Source organism: Bos taurus, chromosome 12 (genome assembly GCF_002263795.3).
Source record: "Bos taurus isolate L1 Dominette 01449 registration number 42190680 breed Hereford chromosome 12, ARS-UCD2.0, whole genome shotgun sequence".
In the NCBI taxonomy this organism is placed as follows: domain Eukaryota; kingdom Metazoa; phylum Chordata; class Mammalia; order Artiodactyla; family Bovidae; genus Bos; species Bos taurus.
The window spans coordinates 21186147-21204728 of NC_037339.1; the positions used below are offsets into that span (position 1 = coordinate 21186147).

Genomic DNA, 18582 nt, shown 5'->3' on the forward strand with positions numbered 1-18582 from the left:
AGAGACCACCTCTTCTTGGGGCCTTAGCATCTCACATGAGCATTTTAAAAACTCGAACTATGGTTGATTTATCATGTTGTGTTAGTTTTAGATATACAGCAAAGTGATCCAGTTATACATATACGTATATTTGTTGTTGTTTAGTCGATAAGTTGTGTTCCACTCTTTTGCAACCCCATGGACTGTAGCCCACCAGGCTCCTCTGCCCACAAGATTTCCTTGGCAGGAATACTGGAGAGGGTTGCCGTTTCCTTCTCCAGGGATCTTCCCAACCCAGGGATCAAAGCAGCATCTCCTGCGTTGGCCAGCAGGTTCTTTACCACTGAACCATTGCTGCTGCTGCTGCTAAGTCACTTCAGTCGTGTCCGACTCTGTGCGACCCCATAGATGGCAGCCCACCAGGCTCCCCCGTCCCTGGGATTCTCCAGGCAAGAACACTGGAGTGGGTTGCCATTTCCTTCTCCAATGCATGAAAGTGAAAAGTGAAAGGGAAGTCGCTCAGTCGTGTCTGACCCTCAGCAACCCCATGGACTGCAGCCTTCCAGGCTCCTCCATCCATGGGATTTTCCAGGCAAGAGTACTGGAGTGGGGTGCCATTGCCTTCTCCGAGAGAAGTATATATATATATACCATGTGCTATACAGTAAATCCTTGTTGTTTATTTTATATGTAGTGGTGTGTATCTGCTAACCCCATAATCATAATTTATCCCTTCTCCACTTGCCCCTTTGAACATAAATCACAGCAATATTTTCTTAGTCAGTGTCCCAAGGCCAAAGAAATGAAAGCAAAATAAGCAAATGGACCTAATCAAATTTACAAGCTTTTGCACAGTAAAGGAAACCATCAATAAAACGGAAGCACAACCTATGGAACGGGAGAAAATATTTGCAAAAGATGCAATCAACAGAGGCTTCATTTCCCAAATATACAAACACCTCAGACAATGCAACATCAGAAAACAAACAACCCAATCCAAAAAATGGCAGAAGACCTAAGTAGGCATTTCTCCAGAGAAGACCTACAGATGGCCAACAGGCACATGAAAAGATGTTCAACATCGCTAATTATTAAAGGAGCATTTTGACTAATTTTAAATGTTGCAAATCTCAAGTACTCTCCCAATATTAGCATGTGGACCATTCCATTCCGGTCTCCAAGGTCTGCTCTTGGGTGCCACTCAGGGGTGAGCCTGCACGAGACTCACCGCCAGGCTTCCTGCCCTCAGGGCTCTCCCTGCCCTCGGAACCGTCACTGACTCTTCTTGCTTCTTCGGCAGTGACAAAGTCCAGGCCCTGTCCTATGCCCAGCACACGCGGCAGCTCATCTCCTGTGGTGGTGATGGTGGGATCGTGGTCTGGAACATGGACGTGGAGAGGCAGGAGGTAGGTTCACAGAAGGCTCGAGCCACCCTTCCATGGCCACCAGGCTGGGCTCTGCACCTCCGACTCCGCTGAGGAATGCCTCAGCCTCCCCTCCTGCTCACTTTCTTTCTTTTTTTTTTCCGGTTGTGCTGGGTCTTCGTTGCTGTGTAAGCTTTTCTCTAGTTGCGTCTAGCTGGGGCTACTCTCTACTTATTGTGCGCGGGCTTCTCATTGCAGCGGCTTCTCTTGTGGAGCGTGGGCTATAGGGCACTCAGGCTTTGGTAGTTGCGGGACTCGGGCTCTAGAGCACAGGCTCAGCGGTTGTGGTGCACACAGGGGCTTAGTTGCTCTGCCGCATGTGGGATGTTCCTAGACCAGGGATCGAACCCCTGTCTCCTGCATGGGCAGGCAGATTCTTTACCACTGAACCACCAGGGAAGCCCACTTTTTTCTTTGAGAAAACCATGAAAATAAGACATGTTATGTCAGAAAATCAGAAAAACAATAATAGTAAAATAAAATACAATTCTAGTATGAAAGGAGCTTCCTTTTATAAGCCCCTCACAAAGTTGCACATAATACTCATACAGTGGAGATTCGTAAGGAGGCTGAGACTAAGCTGTTTAGACTTCAAATCTGTTGCATGATTTACAAGTTCAGAGGAGAAGAAAGATTTATTTTCAGGTAATTACAGCCGTTCGGCTTAAAGTGCACTATGAAAGCAGACAACTTGGCCCTTTATGTTATTGGGGGAAATGGCGGCTGGTGTGTGAGAAGTGGTATTTGATGAAGAATCCTAGTTTGGTATTAATAGAAATATTAGAGATAATTTTTTGTTTTTATGAGTCATATTCTAAACAGTTCTCCAGATATAAATATTTTTTATTTATAAAAATTTGTCATTTTTAAGCATTTATTTAAGTTTTGTCGTAACATTCTTTTTTCTTTTTTTCATTTACTATTTACACAATTTTTTATTGAGATAAAATTTACAGAACATAAATTTTGCCAATTTAACCATAACATTCTTTTTTCGATGAATTTGCTTTTTCATCGTTCAGCATCATAACAGCTGGTTTGTTTACTGAACGTCCCCTTTGACAAGTACTTTGAAGTTAACCATTTTCTCATTTCCCTAGATTAATGCTGGGTAAATTTTCCCTTTGACCATGTGTATTCTAATCTGTGTCCTCAAAGGATACAAGAATTAGAAGAGCAACACTTTAAAAATTAAACAAAGGCCATTTCCCAACTTCTTTCCACAGCCTCACCCCAGTCTCATTGCAAGAGAGTCATTGCCGTTACCCACAATGCTGTGCCTTTCAAATGCCAGTAATTAAATGCTTAAGAAGATTAAAGTTTGATTTGCTCAAACTGTAAATCCACAGGAGTTCTATTAGTAACTAATTAAAGTGATCCTTTCAGTCAGGAAGTGAGGAATAGTGGATTATTGCTTTTGAAAATACAATCTGGCCCTATTGGCATAAAGACAGCGTGTGCCGGCCAGGTGCATGGCGGCCTGCTTTGGGTGAGGGACAGTCACGCCCGGTGTGCCCAGGCTTCTTCCCAGGCCTGACTGACCAGACCCGGGGACGGGAGCTGCTGGGCTCGTTTCCCTGTGTGCACACAGCCTCTGCCCTCGGTAGACAGAAGTCCAAGGAGGATACCAGTGCACTCTCCAGAGAAGGAAACCAGGCGGTCGGTCGGTGGGCAGTCCTTGGAGCCATCTTGCTCCAGTGATGCCTTTTGACATGCAGATATACGGGCACTTGGTACTTGTTGACTATTGTAAATCTTCTCGAGTGATTTAAAGCTCTAACTGAGCGGTGGTGATGGTCGCATCCATCTTTCGCGAGTGTCATATATGATAAGCGTGCAGCCTCCCAGGTGTGTCCGTGGGGCTGCCTACCTGTGGCAGGTGCCGTGTGGCGCCCAGCTCGGGAAGCCTGAGATGTAATGAAGCTGTCCCTGACCCGAAGGGCTGGTAGCCTTTCTGGAAGAAAAGACGTGGAGGGAAAAGCTTCCGAAAACGATTCGATGGTATAAATAAATCAACCACAGTTGATAGAGCATCAGAGCTGGGGCTTGTCACCATCAGCTCACCTTCCAGCGAAGGGTTGTGGCGAGAGAGAGAGAGAGCACTCTGACCAAGACGAAACACAGGAGTGGTCACATGCAGAGCAATGGACGCAGAGCAGATGGGGTGGCAGCCCTGAGGGCGGGCAGGTGGGAGAAGGCCTTGAGTGGCTGAACACAGATCTGTTTGACATCTTGATGTAGGTTAAACGTGTGTTTATACATTTAACAAAATCTGATTTTTTTACAATTTTATTTTTTTTTAAGTATATATAATACACGTTCTTTGTAGAAAAATTACAGTGCTCGTTAACAAAGAGAATATCAGTTACTCAGGGTTGCTGCTGAGTCGCTAAGTCATATCCCATGCTATTGCAACCCCATGGACTGTAACCTGCCTGGGCTCCTCTGTCCATGGGATTTCCTGGGCAAGAACACTGGAGTGGGTTGCCATTTCCTTCTCCAGGGAATCTTCCCCACCCAGGGACTGAAGAATCTAGTGGATTCTTTACGGCTTGGCCACTGGGGAAGCCCATCCATGATATCACCACCCAGAAATATCACTCTTCACATACTGGCAAACATCCCTTCTTACATTTTTCTCTGCAGATACACATGTTAGATTTTTCTTTTTTTGACGAAAAAGAGAATCATATTACACATGCTGATTTTTCCCCCCTTTTCAGAGCCCTACTCTCAGCTCCCTCCTCTTAGACACCCACTAACATATTTTATACACATCCTAAACCTGCATGCTTCCTTGTAAAATATGGGTGTGTGTGTGTGTGTTGTAAATCTTCCTTATTTTCCTACATCATAACTGTTCTGAAAAATCACAATATAGATAAGTCTTTTAGGGGTAAACTGTTGTCTTAAGCTAAGAAACTTTGTATTATTTTATTGATCTGTCTTTACATGAATTAGGGCATGAAAATTACCAAGCAAGTTGAAACTTACTTCTTTCCCTCAGGTTTTTTTTTTTTTTTTTAATGTATTATCATTCTTTCTGTATCCTTGTCATTGCACTCTGCATTTTTAATTTTTTCGGTCATGCCGTACACCTTGTGGGATCTTACTTCCCTATCAGGGATATGACTCAGGCCCACTGCATTGGAAGCTCGTAGTCTTAACTACTGGACCACCAGGGAAGTCCCTTTTCCTCAGTTTTAATAAAATAAATAAACTTTCTTAAAGTGTCACCTTTTTGCTTTCTTTTTTTTCCTCCTGAGAAAATATATAGCTTTAGGTTTGTTTCTGCTTAAAGCTAGGGGAGAACTTCCCCAGGTTCAGTTCCTGGTCCTGGAAGATTTCACGTGCCATGGGGCGACTAAGCCTGTGCACCACAACTATTGAGTCTGCGCTCTAGGGCTGGTGTGGAGAAGGCAATGGCACCCCTCTCCAGTACTCTTGCCTGGAAAATCCCATGGATGGAGGAGCCTGGAAGGCTGCAGTCCATGGGGTCACTAAGAGTCGGACACCACTGAGCGACTTCACTTTCACTTTTCACTTTCATGCATTGGAGAAGGAAATGGCAACCCACTCCAGTGTTCTTTCCTGGAGAATCCCAGGGACAGGGGCTTGGTGGGCTGCCGTCTGTGGGGTCGCACAGAGTTGGACACGACTGAAGTGACTTAGCAGCAGCAGGGCTGGTGAGTTAACAACTACTGAAGCCCTAGAGTCTATGCTCAGCAACAAGAGAGTGGCCCCTGCTCGCTGCAACTAGAGAAAGCCTGTGCAAAGCAATGAAGACCCAGTGCACCCAAAAATAAATAAAGTAAATTTTTACAAAAGAATATAAGGATTCTTTTTAAAATAAAAAATAAAGGTAGGGAAATGGACTAACCTTGCTGACTCCGACATGACAGTGGGCTAGTGCTTTTTGAGTTCCCACTGTGGTCGGGTCCTGTCCCCCCAGCACATGTAGCTGCATGCCAGTGTAATAAGCAGATGTATATAATTGTACACAGAGAGAATATAATTGTGTATGATCAGAGTATGAGATAATTGCATATGATCAGAGACTGTGAGATAAAGTCCTAAACCAACATAGCTGTCTGTGGTGTGGCCTCTACATCCAACCCCTCCAGCCTCAGCCCTTTACACCCTCTCCCACCCCCAGCCCTTCTCTCCTCACCCCTACACTGCGCTCCAGCCATCCTGCCCTTCTCTCAGCCCTGCCCTCTTTCAGCCCCGTGTGCCTGGCCTCCTGTCATCCATCCCCAGATCTCAGCTTATTATCATTTGTCAGAGACAAGTCCTGAACCCCAGCCTAGATCATCCTGTTCTCATAGCACTCTGTGCTTCTCTGTCTCTGACCTTTGATCCTTCTACTGTTTCACATAATGAAAGTGAAAGTGAAGTCACTCAGTCGTGTCCAACTCTTTGCAACCCCATGGACTGTAGCCTACCAGGCTTCTCCATCCATGGGATTTTCCAGGCAAGAGTACTGGAGTGGGTTGCCATTTTCTTCTCCAGGAGATCTTCCCAACCCAGGGATTGAACCCGGATCTCCCGCATTGTAGGCAGACGCTTTACAGTCTGAGCCACCAGGGAAATTAACTACTATTAATATGATTATCATGTTTCATCTTCCCTGATAAATTACAAGCTCCATGATGTTAAATTCTTTTTCTTCCCCACTACATCCCCAGGACCTGACACGTCACGAGGCATTCAGTAAATATTTTTTAAATGATTGAGAAATCACATGTGTTTCTTAGAGACACATCCTGACTGCGTAAGTTTCAGCAGTGTCGATGCTTCCTCGATCCTCACTGCTTCTCACTGTCATCTGTTGTGTGCTTTGTTTGGCAAGACCCCTGAATGGTTGGACAGTGATTCCTGCCAGAAGTGCGATCAGCCTTTTTTCTGGAACTTCAAGCAAATGTGGGACAGTAAGAAAATCGGCCTGAGACAGGTGGGTGATATGCTTGCTTCATCAAAACGTTATCACCTAGAAATAACTTTACCTTGTGATCTTGGAAGAAATAACACCCCTGGGTGGGAGCTGTGATGGGGGTAAGTTATTCTCTTGGAGTCACTTTCTGCTGAATTTATTCCCTTTCTCTACTGAAGCTCATTCCTACTGGATTTAGTTTCTGTAGTGACTTGTTCCCAGTAGTTAAGTGATATGATTTTAGAATTCTAGTGGCATCTAGTGAAATATACCTTAAAATTAGAGGGGCCGAGCTTAGCTCAAATGGTACCAAACCATGAAATTATGTAAGTGATACTTATTTCTCTTTAATTTCACTTTCGTTCCTTCCATCTTAGTTTTAGTTATTTAGATCTACTTATAAGACAGCATTTTCAGCCTGATTCTATGGTTGGGTTTGGTCTGCCCCCCGAGGAAATCAAATGCCAGTCCACCCAGCTTGAGCACGGCCAACATGTAGACAGTGAATTGAGCCTGGTTTCATCCCAGTTCTTCTTCGCCGAACAGCGTGATCTCTGGAGGTGGCACTTCCTCCGTAAACCCTCCGCACACCCGACACCATTAAGATAACCCAACTGGGGGAGGTTCACATTGATGATAACTGGAAAGAACCAAGACTGGGGAAAGGGGCGCTTGGGGCCGTGGCACAATCAGATTTACTTCCTAAACAGTCCTCATTCTGAGTAAACAGAATCCAAAAAGAAGAGCCTCTGGCACGCGCTTCCAGTGGGCTGGGGCCCTCCCGTTGAGCATCCGCACCTGGAGGCTGTGGGTCACACCTGGGCGTACCTGGCGCAGCGGAGGCGCACAGGCGCAGTTGAGCACGTTTTCTCTTCCCTCCAGCACCACTGCCGCAAGTGCGGGAAGGCGGTCTGCGGCAAGTGCAGCTCCAAGCGCTCCCCGATCCCGCTGATGGGCTTCGAGTTTGAAGTGAGGGTGTGTGACAGCTGCCACGAGGCCATCACAGATGAGGAGTAAGTCACAGCAGCCTGCGGAATTGTCGAGGTTAAGGGACGAGGGCAACCCGAACGCTGCACCGAGCCCCGCAGCCATGAATAATGGCACCCTGGTTTCTGGTGGTTTCCAATATGGACCGTGGCAGGTGGGCAAAGCCCTCCTTTCCATCAGGAGGTGGTATCCTCTTGTGAGGCAGGAGGAGAGAGTGCAGCGCTGAGAAATCATCTCTGTGCTGTTGTTAATCCCAGGGGTGTGTGCATTGAAAATAGATGTTCTTGGAGGAAATCCTCTGCCTGCTCATTTACTGGAGAATTGCCCGGGAATACAGGAGCCTGAGCTTCACTGTTAGCCGGAGCTGGTATCTTTGCAGGAGCGAATAAGCCCACGGGCCCCAGAGGTTTTATTTTCCAGAAAAAGCCAAGTCTCTTCTCCTCAGAGTCTTGTACCACCAGTTGCCCAGCTGCTGAATCTTGCTGGTTGGCCTTGCCCAATAACCCAGAACCTGAGATTACAGTGCTTTTTTTTTGGTGGGGGATGGGGGGTGCAGATCCATGTTGCCTTTTTCTTTTCTTTCTTTAACATTTAAAAAATTTTCTTGGCCATGCTGCACAGCACTTGGGTTATTAGTTTCCCAACCAAGTATCGAACCCTCACCTCTCCCATTGGATGCTCAGATTTTTAACCACTGGACTACCAGGAAAGACTCCATGTTATCTTTTTAATGTTAGCTGTTGCAAACTGCCTTCCATGTAAACAGAGTGTTCTTCACCAAGTGTCCCTTTTAGTGAATTAGAATCTCATAGGGGACTTGTCTGCCCAATTCTCACCGCCGCCACCACCACCCCCGCCCCCATATAATGTAGTAAAATCATTTTAAGTACTAGATGGATGTCCTAAAAGCTGCATATAAATAGAAACATATTTCAGATGCACTCAAGGAGGTCAGCATTTAGAGGAAATTCTTGGCAAGTTAATAAAACAAAACATTCTTTTGCAGATAACCCTCATGTTAATGGAAATGTTTTTTATTCATATTTAATCACAGCAAATATAAATTAAGATGCCCTTGCATAAGTAAGCACTTATGTTCACTGATTATTTTCTGCTCATCATATGTGATGAAATTAATAAAAGAGTGCTTCTCATTAAATTAGGGAGCTGCGAGAGACTTTAGGGATATTCCTGTTGAATTCTTCATTAAAGACACAGATTCAGAGGGTCTAAGTGACTACAGATTAAACCTAATTCTTTAGTTCTAAATATTTTAAAGCAATCATCATTTTTAGGGTACTGAAGATCTGTTCTCCAGATTGAGCAATTAACAGCTGTCTCAGAGAGCCCACTGCTGAGGAGTGGGAACTTGAAACATGATTAGAAAACTGCAGCCTAATCCCCTATGTTGCTGTCCCACACCACTGGTTCTTCTGCCTCTTCCCCATGGGTACATTTTGCATTGCCTCTAGAGCATCTAGGCAGTTAGCAGCCTTCTTACTAAAAAAATGCAAGGCTTGAAAAAATAAAAAGCAAGTAGCAGTGTTTGTTTATATATTGTTTTACTTGTTAAAGCATTAGAATGCCACAGAAAAACCCAAGTCTGCACTTATACCAGGGTAAAGAGGAGAAAAAATAAATAGCCCTTAGATGAAAGTGGTAGTGTCTTAGGCATTTTAACAAATGTGCTTTTTTAAAAATGAAATAGACCAAAGTAGACTTTTATCAGCAAGTCCTTCTGAGATCAAACTTAGCAAAAGCACAGTGGGTTATTTTAAAGATTTGTTAACAGCACGGGTGGAGAATCTCACAGACTCAGTCAGAGCAACAAATTTCTCCAGAAAGTTTCTAAAGAAACTTCAACATCTCTTGACCATTTTGGACCGTCTAAGAATCCTTTCATTCTTTTCATCCCCAGGGAATAAAAGTAGTTCTGAGGAGCATCTCTAACCGTGAGGTCGTTTGAGCCATTTGGCTAAAAATTAGAGCTTACTGTCACTCTAGATCTTCTTCATGTATATACTCTGCCTTTCACTTCTGGAAACTTCCTTTGCTCCCTCCAGACGTGCGCCCACCGCGACCTTCCACGACAGTAAACATAACATCGTGCACGTGCACTTTGATGCGACCAGAGGATGGTTACTGACTTCGGGAACTGACAAGGTTATTAAGGTGGGACGCCATCGTATTTTCGAAGCTTGCTGTCTTTGTCCTTGTTCAGTCACTCAGTTGTGTCCAACTGTTTGGGACCCAGGGGACTGCAGCACACCAGGCTTCCCTGTCCTTCACCATCTCCCAGGGCTTGCTCAAACTCATGACCACTGAGTCAGTCCATTTCCATCTTTGGCCCTAAGTAAATGTACAGAAGCATCAAGACTATGTGAGGTGAGCTCAGAAACTTTCTCTTAAAGCTTACCCTGAGCAATGAGCATCTTTGAGAACCTGTTACACGCCATGTACAGTCACTGGCTATACACGCCAAAAGGAGACCTGGCCCTCCCCTGAAAGGAGCCACTAGTCTCCTGGGGACATACTCTTAAGAAGACAGTTAATTATTATTAACATGTTATTAACATAGTAATTATTATTAACAATTATTAACATGTTCAGCAGCCAAAAGAGTAAAACGGACAAGGGTTACTGGGAGAGTTCAGGGGAGGAAGATGGTGCTGCTGGCCTTGGCTTTGTGAGGACAGAAGATTTTGAGCCGAGCATTGGATAAGGCAAAAAGTAATAAACAAGATCTTTTCCCAGTGAGATCAGTTAATCCAGAAGCAGTCCTCCAGAGCCTCTCTAAGAATTGTGCTAGGCCATGTGGATTCCCTGCCCGAGCCAAAGCCCAGGACTAAAGAGGCCATGCCCACATCATTCTCTGAGGCTCCCAGTGGCAGAGGCTCGCCTGGGTTCACTGAGCCCAACTTCCTGGGCTCTTCTGGTTCCTTCGTGGAGGCAACTGCAGGATAAGGTGGTTAGAATAACCCTCTTTGGAAGCCACCAGTCCTAAGTAAATTCTGGGCATCTCGCTTCCTTTATTTTTGAAATCGAGACATCTCGTAGAACTGTTTGGAAGATGAGATGAGATACAGAAAGGACACATCTGGCTACCCATTTGTTGCCTTATAGTGTTACTTCCCTTCTTCCTTGAATAAATCTCATCTGCCTTTATTCTCCATCAGCTGGGTTAAAACTTCCAGCTGCCTTTGTCCTTTTTTTGAGGATTATGTTGAACTTTTTGATGGATAAGTACTACTGTATAGATTTATCCATGATGCTCATATAGTACTCAGTTCCTTGTTAAGTTAAAAAATGCACTTGAATTCAATTTTAAGGACTCCTTATACACGTTATATGGCTTCTCAACCCAGTTGAATGGTAGTTCATCAGCGCTCAGTTGCTCAGTCGTGTCCCACTCTTTGCAACTACCCCATGGACTGTAGCCCACCAGGCTCCTCTGTGCGGGGGATTTTCCAGGCAAGAATACGGAAGTGGGTTGCTGTTGCCTTCTCCAGGTGTTCATCAGGGATCTTTTTCTTTTTACAGTTGTGGGATATGACCCCAGTCGTGTCTTGATGCCCCTTCCAGGCGCCAGAAAGACAGAATTTACTCAAGAAACGGTTGTTCTAACCCCAATCACGACTGGAGCAGTAAAGCAGATGTGCGAGTGGTGGGAGAGAAGCCGAAAAGCTGAGCTGAGCTTGCGCATCGCCTGCACACGTGGCGGTGAGCGGTCAGTGAGCTCTTGTGAGGGAACTCTTTCAACTTGTTCATACAATATAAAAAGAGGATATTTTTTTAACAAATGGTTTATACAGTCTGGCTCTGCTCCCTTGTTTTGAGTATACCGAAAACTCAGTGTGGGGTGTTTTCAGTTTTATATTTGTTGACACTTGGTTTTAGCTGTTTCTTTGTGTGTCGGAGAAATGAGGAGTGTATAACTATTCAGGGTACTTGGGGTCATTGTGAAGTAGTTTCCGTGATCCTCTCCCTTGGGCACATATCCCGTGGTCTGTGTCTTCCCCCAACTCAGCTTCCTCCACTGTTCCCCAGAGTGAACATATTCACAATTTATTTGCAGTGTGTCTACTTTCGTAGGAGTCCCCCTCCGTTGAGAGATCTGGAAAACCATCCTTGTGGTTTTCCCAGCTGATTTCTTAAATTGCCCGAAGGATGATCCATTTGTAATGTCTAGATCTTACAAGAGTGGAAATGACCTTATGTTTCTGCCTCAGTTTTTCTCTTTCCCACATTAAAAAAGAAAAAAAAAAATTGCTGTGAGAAAGCCACTCTTAGCCACAGAAGAAGATTATCAAACTCAGACCTTGAACTCTCAGTGCCTGGATCCTTTCTAACTCAGTGGGAGCTTTCTGAGCCTTTTGGGTTTTAGTTTTATTGACACAGCTCTCCTTTGCTCTTGATATTAAAAACAAGCAAAACGAAACAACAAAACCCTGTGTCCTTCAAGAATAGTGTCTTTAAGATCTGTGGTTCTGTGTGATATCACCTCTGAACTTGAACATGTTCATTGCTGTGAGGTTGTATGCTGCTTTATCCCTCACTGTCTGTATTTGCTTCCCCTTTCAAAACCAGATATTTAAAGATTTTTATCTTCGTGTATTTTATCAGAACACTTTGCACGCTTTAATACTCCAACTGTGTGATCTGAGACATAAAAGGTACTCAGGCCTACAGCTCATGCTCTGTGTTCCAGTTGGGAATGTACAGAAAAGAGGGGGATGGGAGGCTTTAGGAAATGAACCTGAAGAACCCTGATTTTAAGGGAATCCAATCAACTTGATAAACTGAGATATTCTTGTGTGTAGAGACCCCATTTGGCTACTTATTTTCAACCTGTAAAAGTAGAATTTAAATGAGCAGCAGGCATGTGCTTTGTGCCCACCTCCTTCTCGGCACTTTACCCGGACCACCTCATTCATCCTTCACCCGTCAGGAGCATCAGGGGACCCCTGAGTCCTTGGGGTTCACACGGTTGCACAAAGCCTTGCAGATCCACAGGCCAATGACTTGCCCTTCCCTATGTGAGCCCTACCTCCGCAGGGTCTTGTTCTCTGCTGACTTGACAATTGAGGGTGGTCGTAGTTTCTCCCCTCACGATCATTCATTACTTTTCTAACTGGGAGAAGGACTCCCAGCCAGACTTGGATAACCGCCCCCTCACCGCCACCCCAACACCGACCAGCTGTGCTTCCTGGTGACAGACCTCCTCGAGATGGTTCTGCTGCTGCAGCTTTGGGGCACAGGACAGTGGGTATGCTCCGTGCAGCCATGGTGCAGGACAGCCATGACCTGGGAAATCAGGGCAGATCAGCCCATGTGACCATACTCTGAGGCTGTGGACACAGACACACCGCCATCCAGCAGCAGTTACCACTGGCCACTGAGCTGCCCCTTCCACCCTGCCCTTGCTGGCCATCAGTGAAAGCCATTATAACTCACCTGAGTCTCTTCTGCATGATTGTGAGAGAGCTTTAAAAAGGGAATTCAATTTAAAATATTCAAATATCTGTTTTGTAGTTTACTGCTAGGACCTAGAGCCACTTACGGAGTTGTACATAATAAAGAACGATGTGGTAGACATGAGTAGTAGAAATGAATGGCTGTCTTCTCCCTTCCTTTGAGCATGGCCTGAATACAGAGAGGCAAACAGTGTCAGGGAGGCAGTGGGTCAGGTGCCCAGCAGACCTGACGTGGTTCCGAGTTGGGTCGAGATGAGCTCGGATCACGCCAGGGAAGCTGATTGTCCCCGTTGGGTCACATGTGAGCCTGTGATCGCTCTGGTCTGTGAGCCCGCCCTTCAGTCCACCCGCCTCCCTCCCAGCGAGGCTGTGCCCCCAGCCCACGAGCCGCTCAGAGGCGGAGACCAGCGGCCACACTTCCTGGTGGTGAGCGTCGCGGCCAGCGACCACAGAGGCGTCAAGGTACCCGTTGCTCTGCTCTTTCATTTCTCCTCATCCGTGTAGGTGCTTTAGTTCGGTGAGAAGCACTTAGCATGCCAACTGTGTGTGTTTATAATACTGTGAATCCTGGAGTATTACATTCCCACCACCATTTGTGTAACTCATCGATATGTGTTGGTGTTGGGGTGCCTTCCAAGCATTTTATGGAATAGAGGCTTCATTCATTAGGAGCAAAAGCTGGCACCAGCACTTGGCTTGTCTCCTGTCTGGGTTAACTTTCATCGTTCTTGTTTTACCCCACTGGAATTGCACTTTATATATATATATAATTTTTCTTTCTGCTCTATTGCTTCAACACACAGAAGCTCTGGCAAGTCAAGCCTAACGCGATCAATGCTGGGAAGTGGCACCCCGTACATACATGCTTGTGCCTTTTATTTGGTGGGGCAGGACCAATACCATGCTCCGTCTCTCCAGAGAAATGACGTTCCTGGACCCTTTCGCTGCCTGGGTTGTCTCCACAGCAGCACAAGTGGTTTTAGATGAAGTACTTGGAGTCATGTGTCTTTTTTTTTTATGAGGTCAGTCAACCATGGTGTGTTTCTCATTGGATTGTTTGAATGTTATGCAAAGAATCGTAAAATCACAGAACTGGAAGGGACTCTTCAGGCCTCTAGAATGTTCCAAGCACAGTCACACCAAGCAGTTAGATATAGTTGAGGTATCAGCAAGGGGAATCTATAAAAATTTTGGAAGAACAGTTGCTTTTGAACGTGAACTCATAATGGCGTGAGTGCGAGGAATGACTTCGAGGCTCAAGGCAGGGAGCCCTCAAAACTGGGTCTGGTCCTCTCGCCGCAGGCAAATCTGATACCTCCTGTGGCTCTGAATGGGTGGACTCGTGCAGCAAGGTAGTCACTGCAGGCCTCCATCAGCCTAACCCACTTCCTGCGTTCGCCCCTCTGACCTCGCCAGCCTCTCAGTTTAAGTGGGATCAAGGGCACTGAAACTGCATCTTGCCCTCTGCCTGCAGGGGGCCCTGGCGAGTCTCCTCATCGCCCTTCCCATGAAATACTGCCTTTTCCTATTTTTGATACTCATTTTTTCAAAAGCCGAATTTATTTTTGCTTGACATTAATCAAATTTTAAAGCCTGGATTTTACCTTTTAAGCAAGGGACTCAGTCTGAACTATGTATCAAAGTTACCAGACATAAATATCCATTAAATGAGATCCCTTTGGTTTTGCCTTTTCACAGTAGTTTAATTCTAAGTGACCTTGTCCACTAAGATTTCTATTTTAAAATGAAAAAACATTTTGCCAATGCTTTTGGCATTTTCTTTCTCCTCTAGAACAAAGTTAAGTCGCATTTTTCTGGATGTGAGGGTGGCTATCTATCAACGTGACAGGGAAACACAGAGATTAAATCCATCCTGAGTACCAAGGGATCTATATCACCCTTGAGTCTCTTAACTCTCATAGTCCAGCCCTTTGCTGAGTGTCCACCACACACCAGCCTTTGAACCAGGCTTGGGGTCAGGAGGTCCATTCTGTGGCTTGGGCAGGGGCCACGCAGACGAGTTGGTGTTCAGTCGCTCAGTTGTGTCCGACTCTTTGCAACCCCTGGACTGCAGCATGCCAGGCTTCCCTGTCCATCACCAACTCCTGGAGCTTGCTCAAACTTATATCCATGGAGTCAGTGATGCCATCCAACCGTCTCATCCTCTGCCATCCCCTTCTCCTCCTACCTCAATCTTTCCCAGCATCAGGGTCTTTTCCAGTGAGTCAGCTCTCTGCATCAGATGGCCAAAGTATTGGAGCTTCAGCTTTAGCATCAGTCCTTCCGATGAATATTCAGAACTGATTTCCTTTAGGATTGACTGGTTTCATGTCTTTGCTGTGGCTCATTTCTGTGCCACGTGGTGACTCTGGTGACAGAGGGCGTGGGGTCCCGTCCCAGGATACACAGGTGCTCGTGCACCCACAGGGGAGGGGAGAACCCAGAGGAAAGGACTCCAGAGCTGAGAGTTAAATGAAGAGTTGGAGTGAGCTGAGGAAGTACCTGAGTTTCCAGGCTGTGGAAGCAGTGCCAGCAAAGGCCCAAGACCTGCACCAGCCTGGCACTGGGGTCCCACCTGCGGTTGGAGCTCCAGAGTAGCGTGTGTGCAGCTGCAGTCCTGGAGCCTGCGGTCCTCTCATCACTATCAGATGGATGCTCATGGCCGCAGGGGGAGGGAGGCAGCCCACAGTTCACCAAGCACCTTTACCCAGAGGCTTGCCAGACGAGTCCAGTCCTCCCGCAGCTGAGGCCAGTATCAAAGTTACTTTTTCTTTGGAAACACCTGGAATTATCTTAAAAAGGACCCCTGGTTAACTGATTTTTGAACTTTGTTGTGGGGGCACAGCCACTCACCAGAGGCCATGAGGTGGGGCTGGAGACCACTGCTTGCCTGGTTTTGGTCTGGACGAGCTTGTGAGCTCAGTTGCTAAGTCATGTCCCACTCTTTGCGACCCCATAGACTGTAGCCCGCCAGCCTCCTCTGTCCATGGGATTCTCCAGGCAAGAATACCAGAGTGGGTTGCTACTACCTTCTGCAGGGCTCCCTCTCCACCCAAGGATCAACCCCAAGTCTCTTACATCTCCTCCATTGTCCAGCAGATTCTTTATCACTGTGCCACCTGGGAAGTCCCTAGATGAGCTTACAACATACTAATCCCATTATTCCCTGGCTGCTCTCCTTTGAAAAAGGACAGCCCTTGACCTGTGGAGGAGGCCATTCTGGACAGCAGAGGCCCCGCCCACATGTGATCTCTCCGTGAGCAAGCAGGCCACTGCTGTCCACATTTGCCTCTGGCCTTCCATCGCTCCTGCAGCAGTGGGTCGTCTCAGTACAGTGTGGTAAATGTGATAAATGCTCACGGCAGGGGCACTCGCCAAGGGAAGGGAACATTTTTCTCAATTCAGTGACTGTAAAAGGGCTCTGTAGACCCAGCTGTGCAGAGCCCGGGGCCTCCCCATCCCACGGTGGGCCTCGGTCCTTCCTGGTACTTGTACTGCACCCACGGGCCTTTTTCCTCCAGTGCCCAAGTATCGCATGTCTGTAACTTAATTCAGGAACATCTATGTTCGTTTTTACACTTGAACTCAACTTACCATCAAGAACTAGATACACACCAACCCTTAGGTTTTTAGTTTGTCATTTTGCCTTTCAAATTTATCCCTTCCACGGAGAAGCCTGTCTGGGCCTAACACAAGAAAGCAGGGTGTAAAATTAGATCTGTCCAGCACTGGAAGGGGATTCCTCCGTTGTGTTTCTTAAGCCAGGGAATTTTTGAACAGCAAGTCCATAGCCCCTTGTTTATTTATAGTGGAAAAGATGTGGAAAGGAGATTAAAAGCCTTGAGGAAAAGTTGAATTCGATAATCATGCTTAAGATCCCTTCCAATCTGTGATGCTACGATTCTATGACTGTTGTTACTCACTGGACTAACCTGACCATTACCAGTGACCTGCCTGCTCGTGGCTGACTTAACTCAGGTAAATGGGAGTGTGCCCCACTGCCTTTGTCTGGTGTCACATCAAGTAAACCGCTGCCTGTATTTTCCCATCTAGAGCCCAGGAGGTTTGAAAAAGGTTGGAGAAGGCAGAGGTCAATCATGGTACCATCTCATTAAAAACAGATACCTCAGAATGTTCACCTCTGTGGATCCAAGTGTATCTGACTTTCTTGGGAGAGAAAGGGAATAAATGCAGGTTGGCTTAAAGGTTAGATTTGGAATGCAACCTTGATATTTAGGATCCTTTCTCCTCCCCCGTACACCCCCCGGCCCCGTCTTGGTTCTCTGGGAAGCATGAGAGAGTAAACTGTAACACAAAAATGGGAAATGGTTCGAAAGAAGTATTTCTCTTAAAAACACTTTTCCCTTCATTTAAATGGATGGCCGCCTTATGTTAGTAGCATATGAAGTATGGACCAAAATACTGGTGTCGCTGGTTACCGATGTATACTTACATATTTGTGTTTTACGCCATCTGCCTTTTTTTTTTTTCAATGTACTGTCATTTTGCAGAAGAAAATACATGAAAAGTACAAAAACTGTTACTAACTGGACAACCGGGAAGGTGCTAGCCCCACATTCGTGCCTGCCTCCCACTGACTCCATAACCAGGGACAAGGACGCTTCCATCCTGCATGCCCATCAGCCTGCAACCCAGTCGGAACCTGGCTGCCACGGCATGTTGCTTTACAAAATGTCTTGTCTTTCTTTATGAAATGAGAAAGGGGTCAGGCTGAGAATGTCATAAGCCCAAAGCTGGAAGAGGTTTCTCAAATGTGGTTCTAGCTGAACCCCGCTGGCATCGCCACGCCCTCTACCACCAGATTCCACCAACCAGACCAAGCAGTCTTGACATTGACTTCCTGAATGTGACTAGGTGGGAATGAGCCAGGATTTCCCACAACGTTAAATGTCTGCTGAATGTTGTGAATGTTCCTGAACTCTGCTCACTTTCCCTCTGTGCTTCCCTCTAACCAAAATGTGTGTGTAGCCATGACCTGTGTCAAGACCCAATGCAAGCTACCGCCACGGTTTAAAATAAATCTCTGTGGAAACCTTCCTGTGGTCATGTTATTGTTGTCGAGCTGTGCCCTGTGATCACATGCACCCCAGCAGCCCTGCGTCGGTATTCACCAGGGCTGGCTGAGTGGTCCTTTTTATCTTTCACATAGTGAGAAAAAAGTGAAAGTCACTCAGTTGTGTCCAATTCTCTGCGACTCCTTGGACTGTACCCACCAGGCTCCTCTGTCCATGGGATTCTCCAGGCAAGAATACTGGAGTGGGTTGCCATTTCCTTCTCCAGGGGAATCTTCCCAACCCAGGGATTGAACCCGGGTCTCCTGCATTGCAGGCAGATTCTTTACCACCAGAGTAACGAGAGAAGCCCACATAAGGCTGCTTTAAGTGTGGTTGATAAGCTTTCCAAATGAAGTGAGAGAGGACTCAGGAAAAAATATAGCCAGGAAAGGCCTCTATAAAAACTCATGAGATCCAGGACTTCCCTGGTGGTCCAATGGTTAAGACACCAAGCTTCCAATGCAGGGGGTGTGGGTTTGATCCCTGGTCTGGGAACAGATCCCACAGGCCATGCGGCATAGCCTGCCCCCACTGACAAAAAAAAAAAAAAATGCATGAGGCCTATTTATGGATAAATTTGTGAAGCAATCAATGACTTGTGCTGTGCTAGGTCGCTTCAGTAGTGTACGACTCTGTACGACCCCATGGACTGTAGCCCACCAGGCTCCTCTGTCCATGGGATTCTCCAGGCGAGAATACTGGAGTGGATT

General features: G+C 46.2%; 1 protein-coding gene across 5 annotated transcripts in view; it reads left to right on the top strand.

Moving 5' to 3' along the window:
* Window positions 1-17854, top strand: part of WDFY2 (WD repeat and FYVE domain containing 2) — a 192101-nt gene extending 174247 nt beyond the window's left edge. For all 5 annotated transcript variants that reach the window (NR_198888.1, NM_001435020.1, XM_010810713.4 and 2 more), the window contains 5 exons: window positions 1280-1385; window positions 6256-6357; window positions 7219-7349; window positions 9387-9495; window positions 10864-17854. Coding sequence is in view for 4 of the 5 variants with exons in the window: in NM_001435020.1 (NP_001421949.1) it covers window positions 1280-1385; window positions 6256-6357; window positions 7219-7349; window positions 9387-9495; window positions 10864-10893 (478 nt within the window). In the remaining variant the exon portion in view is untranslated. The remainder of the gene's footprint in view (window positions 1-1279; window positions 1386-6255; window positions 6358-7218; window positions 7350-9386; window positions 9496-10863) is intronic.
* The last annotated feature ends 728 nt before the right edge of the window (window positions 17855-18582 follow it).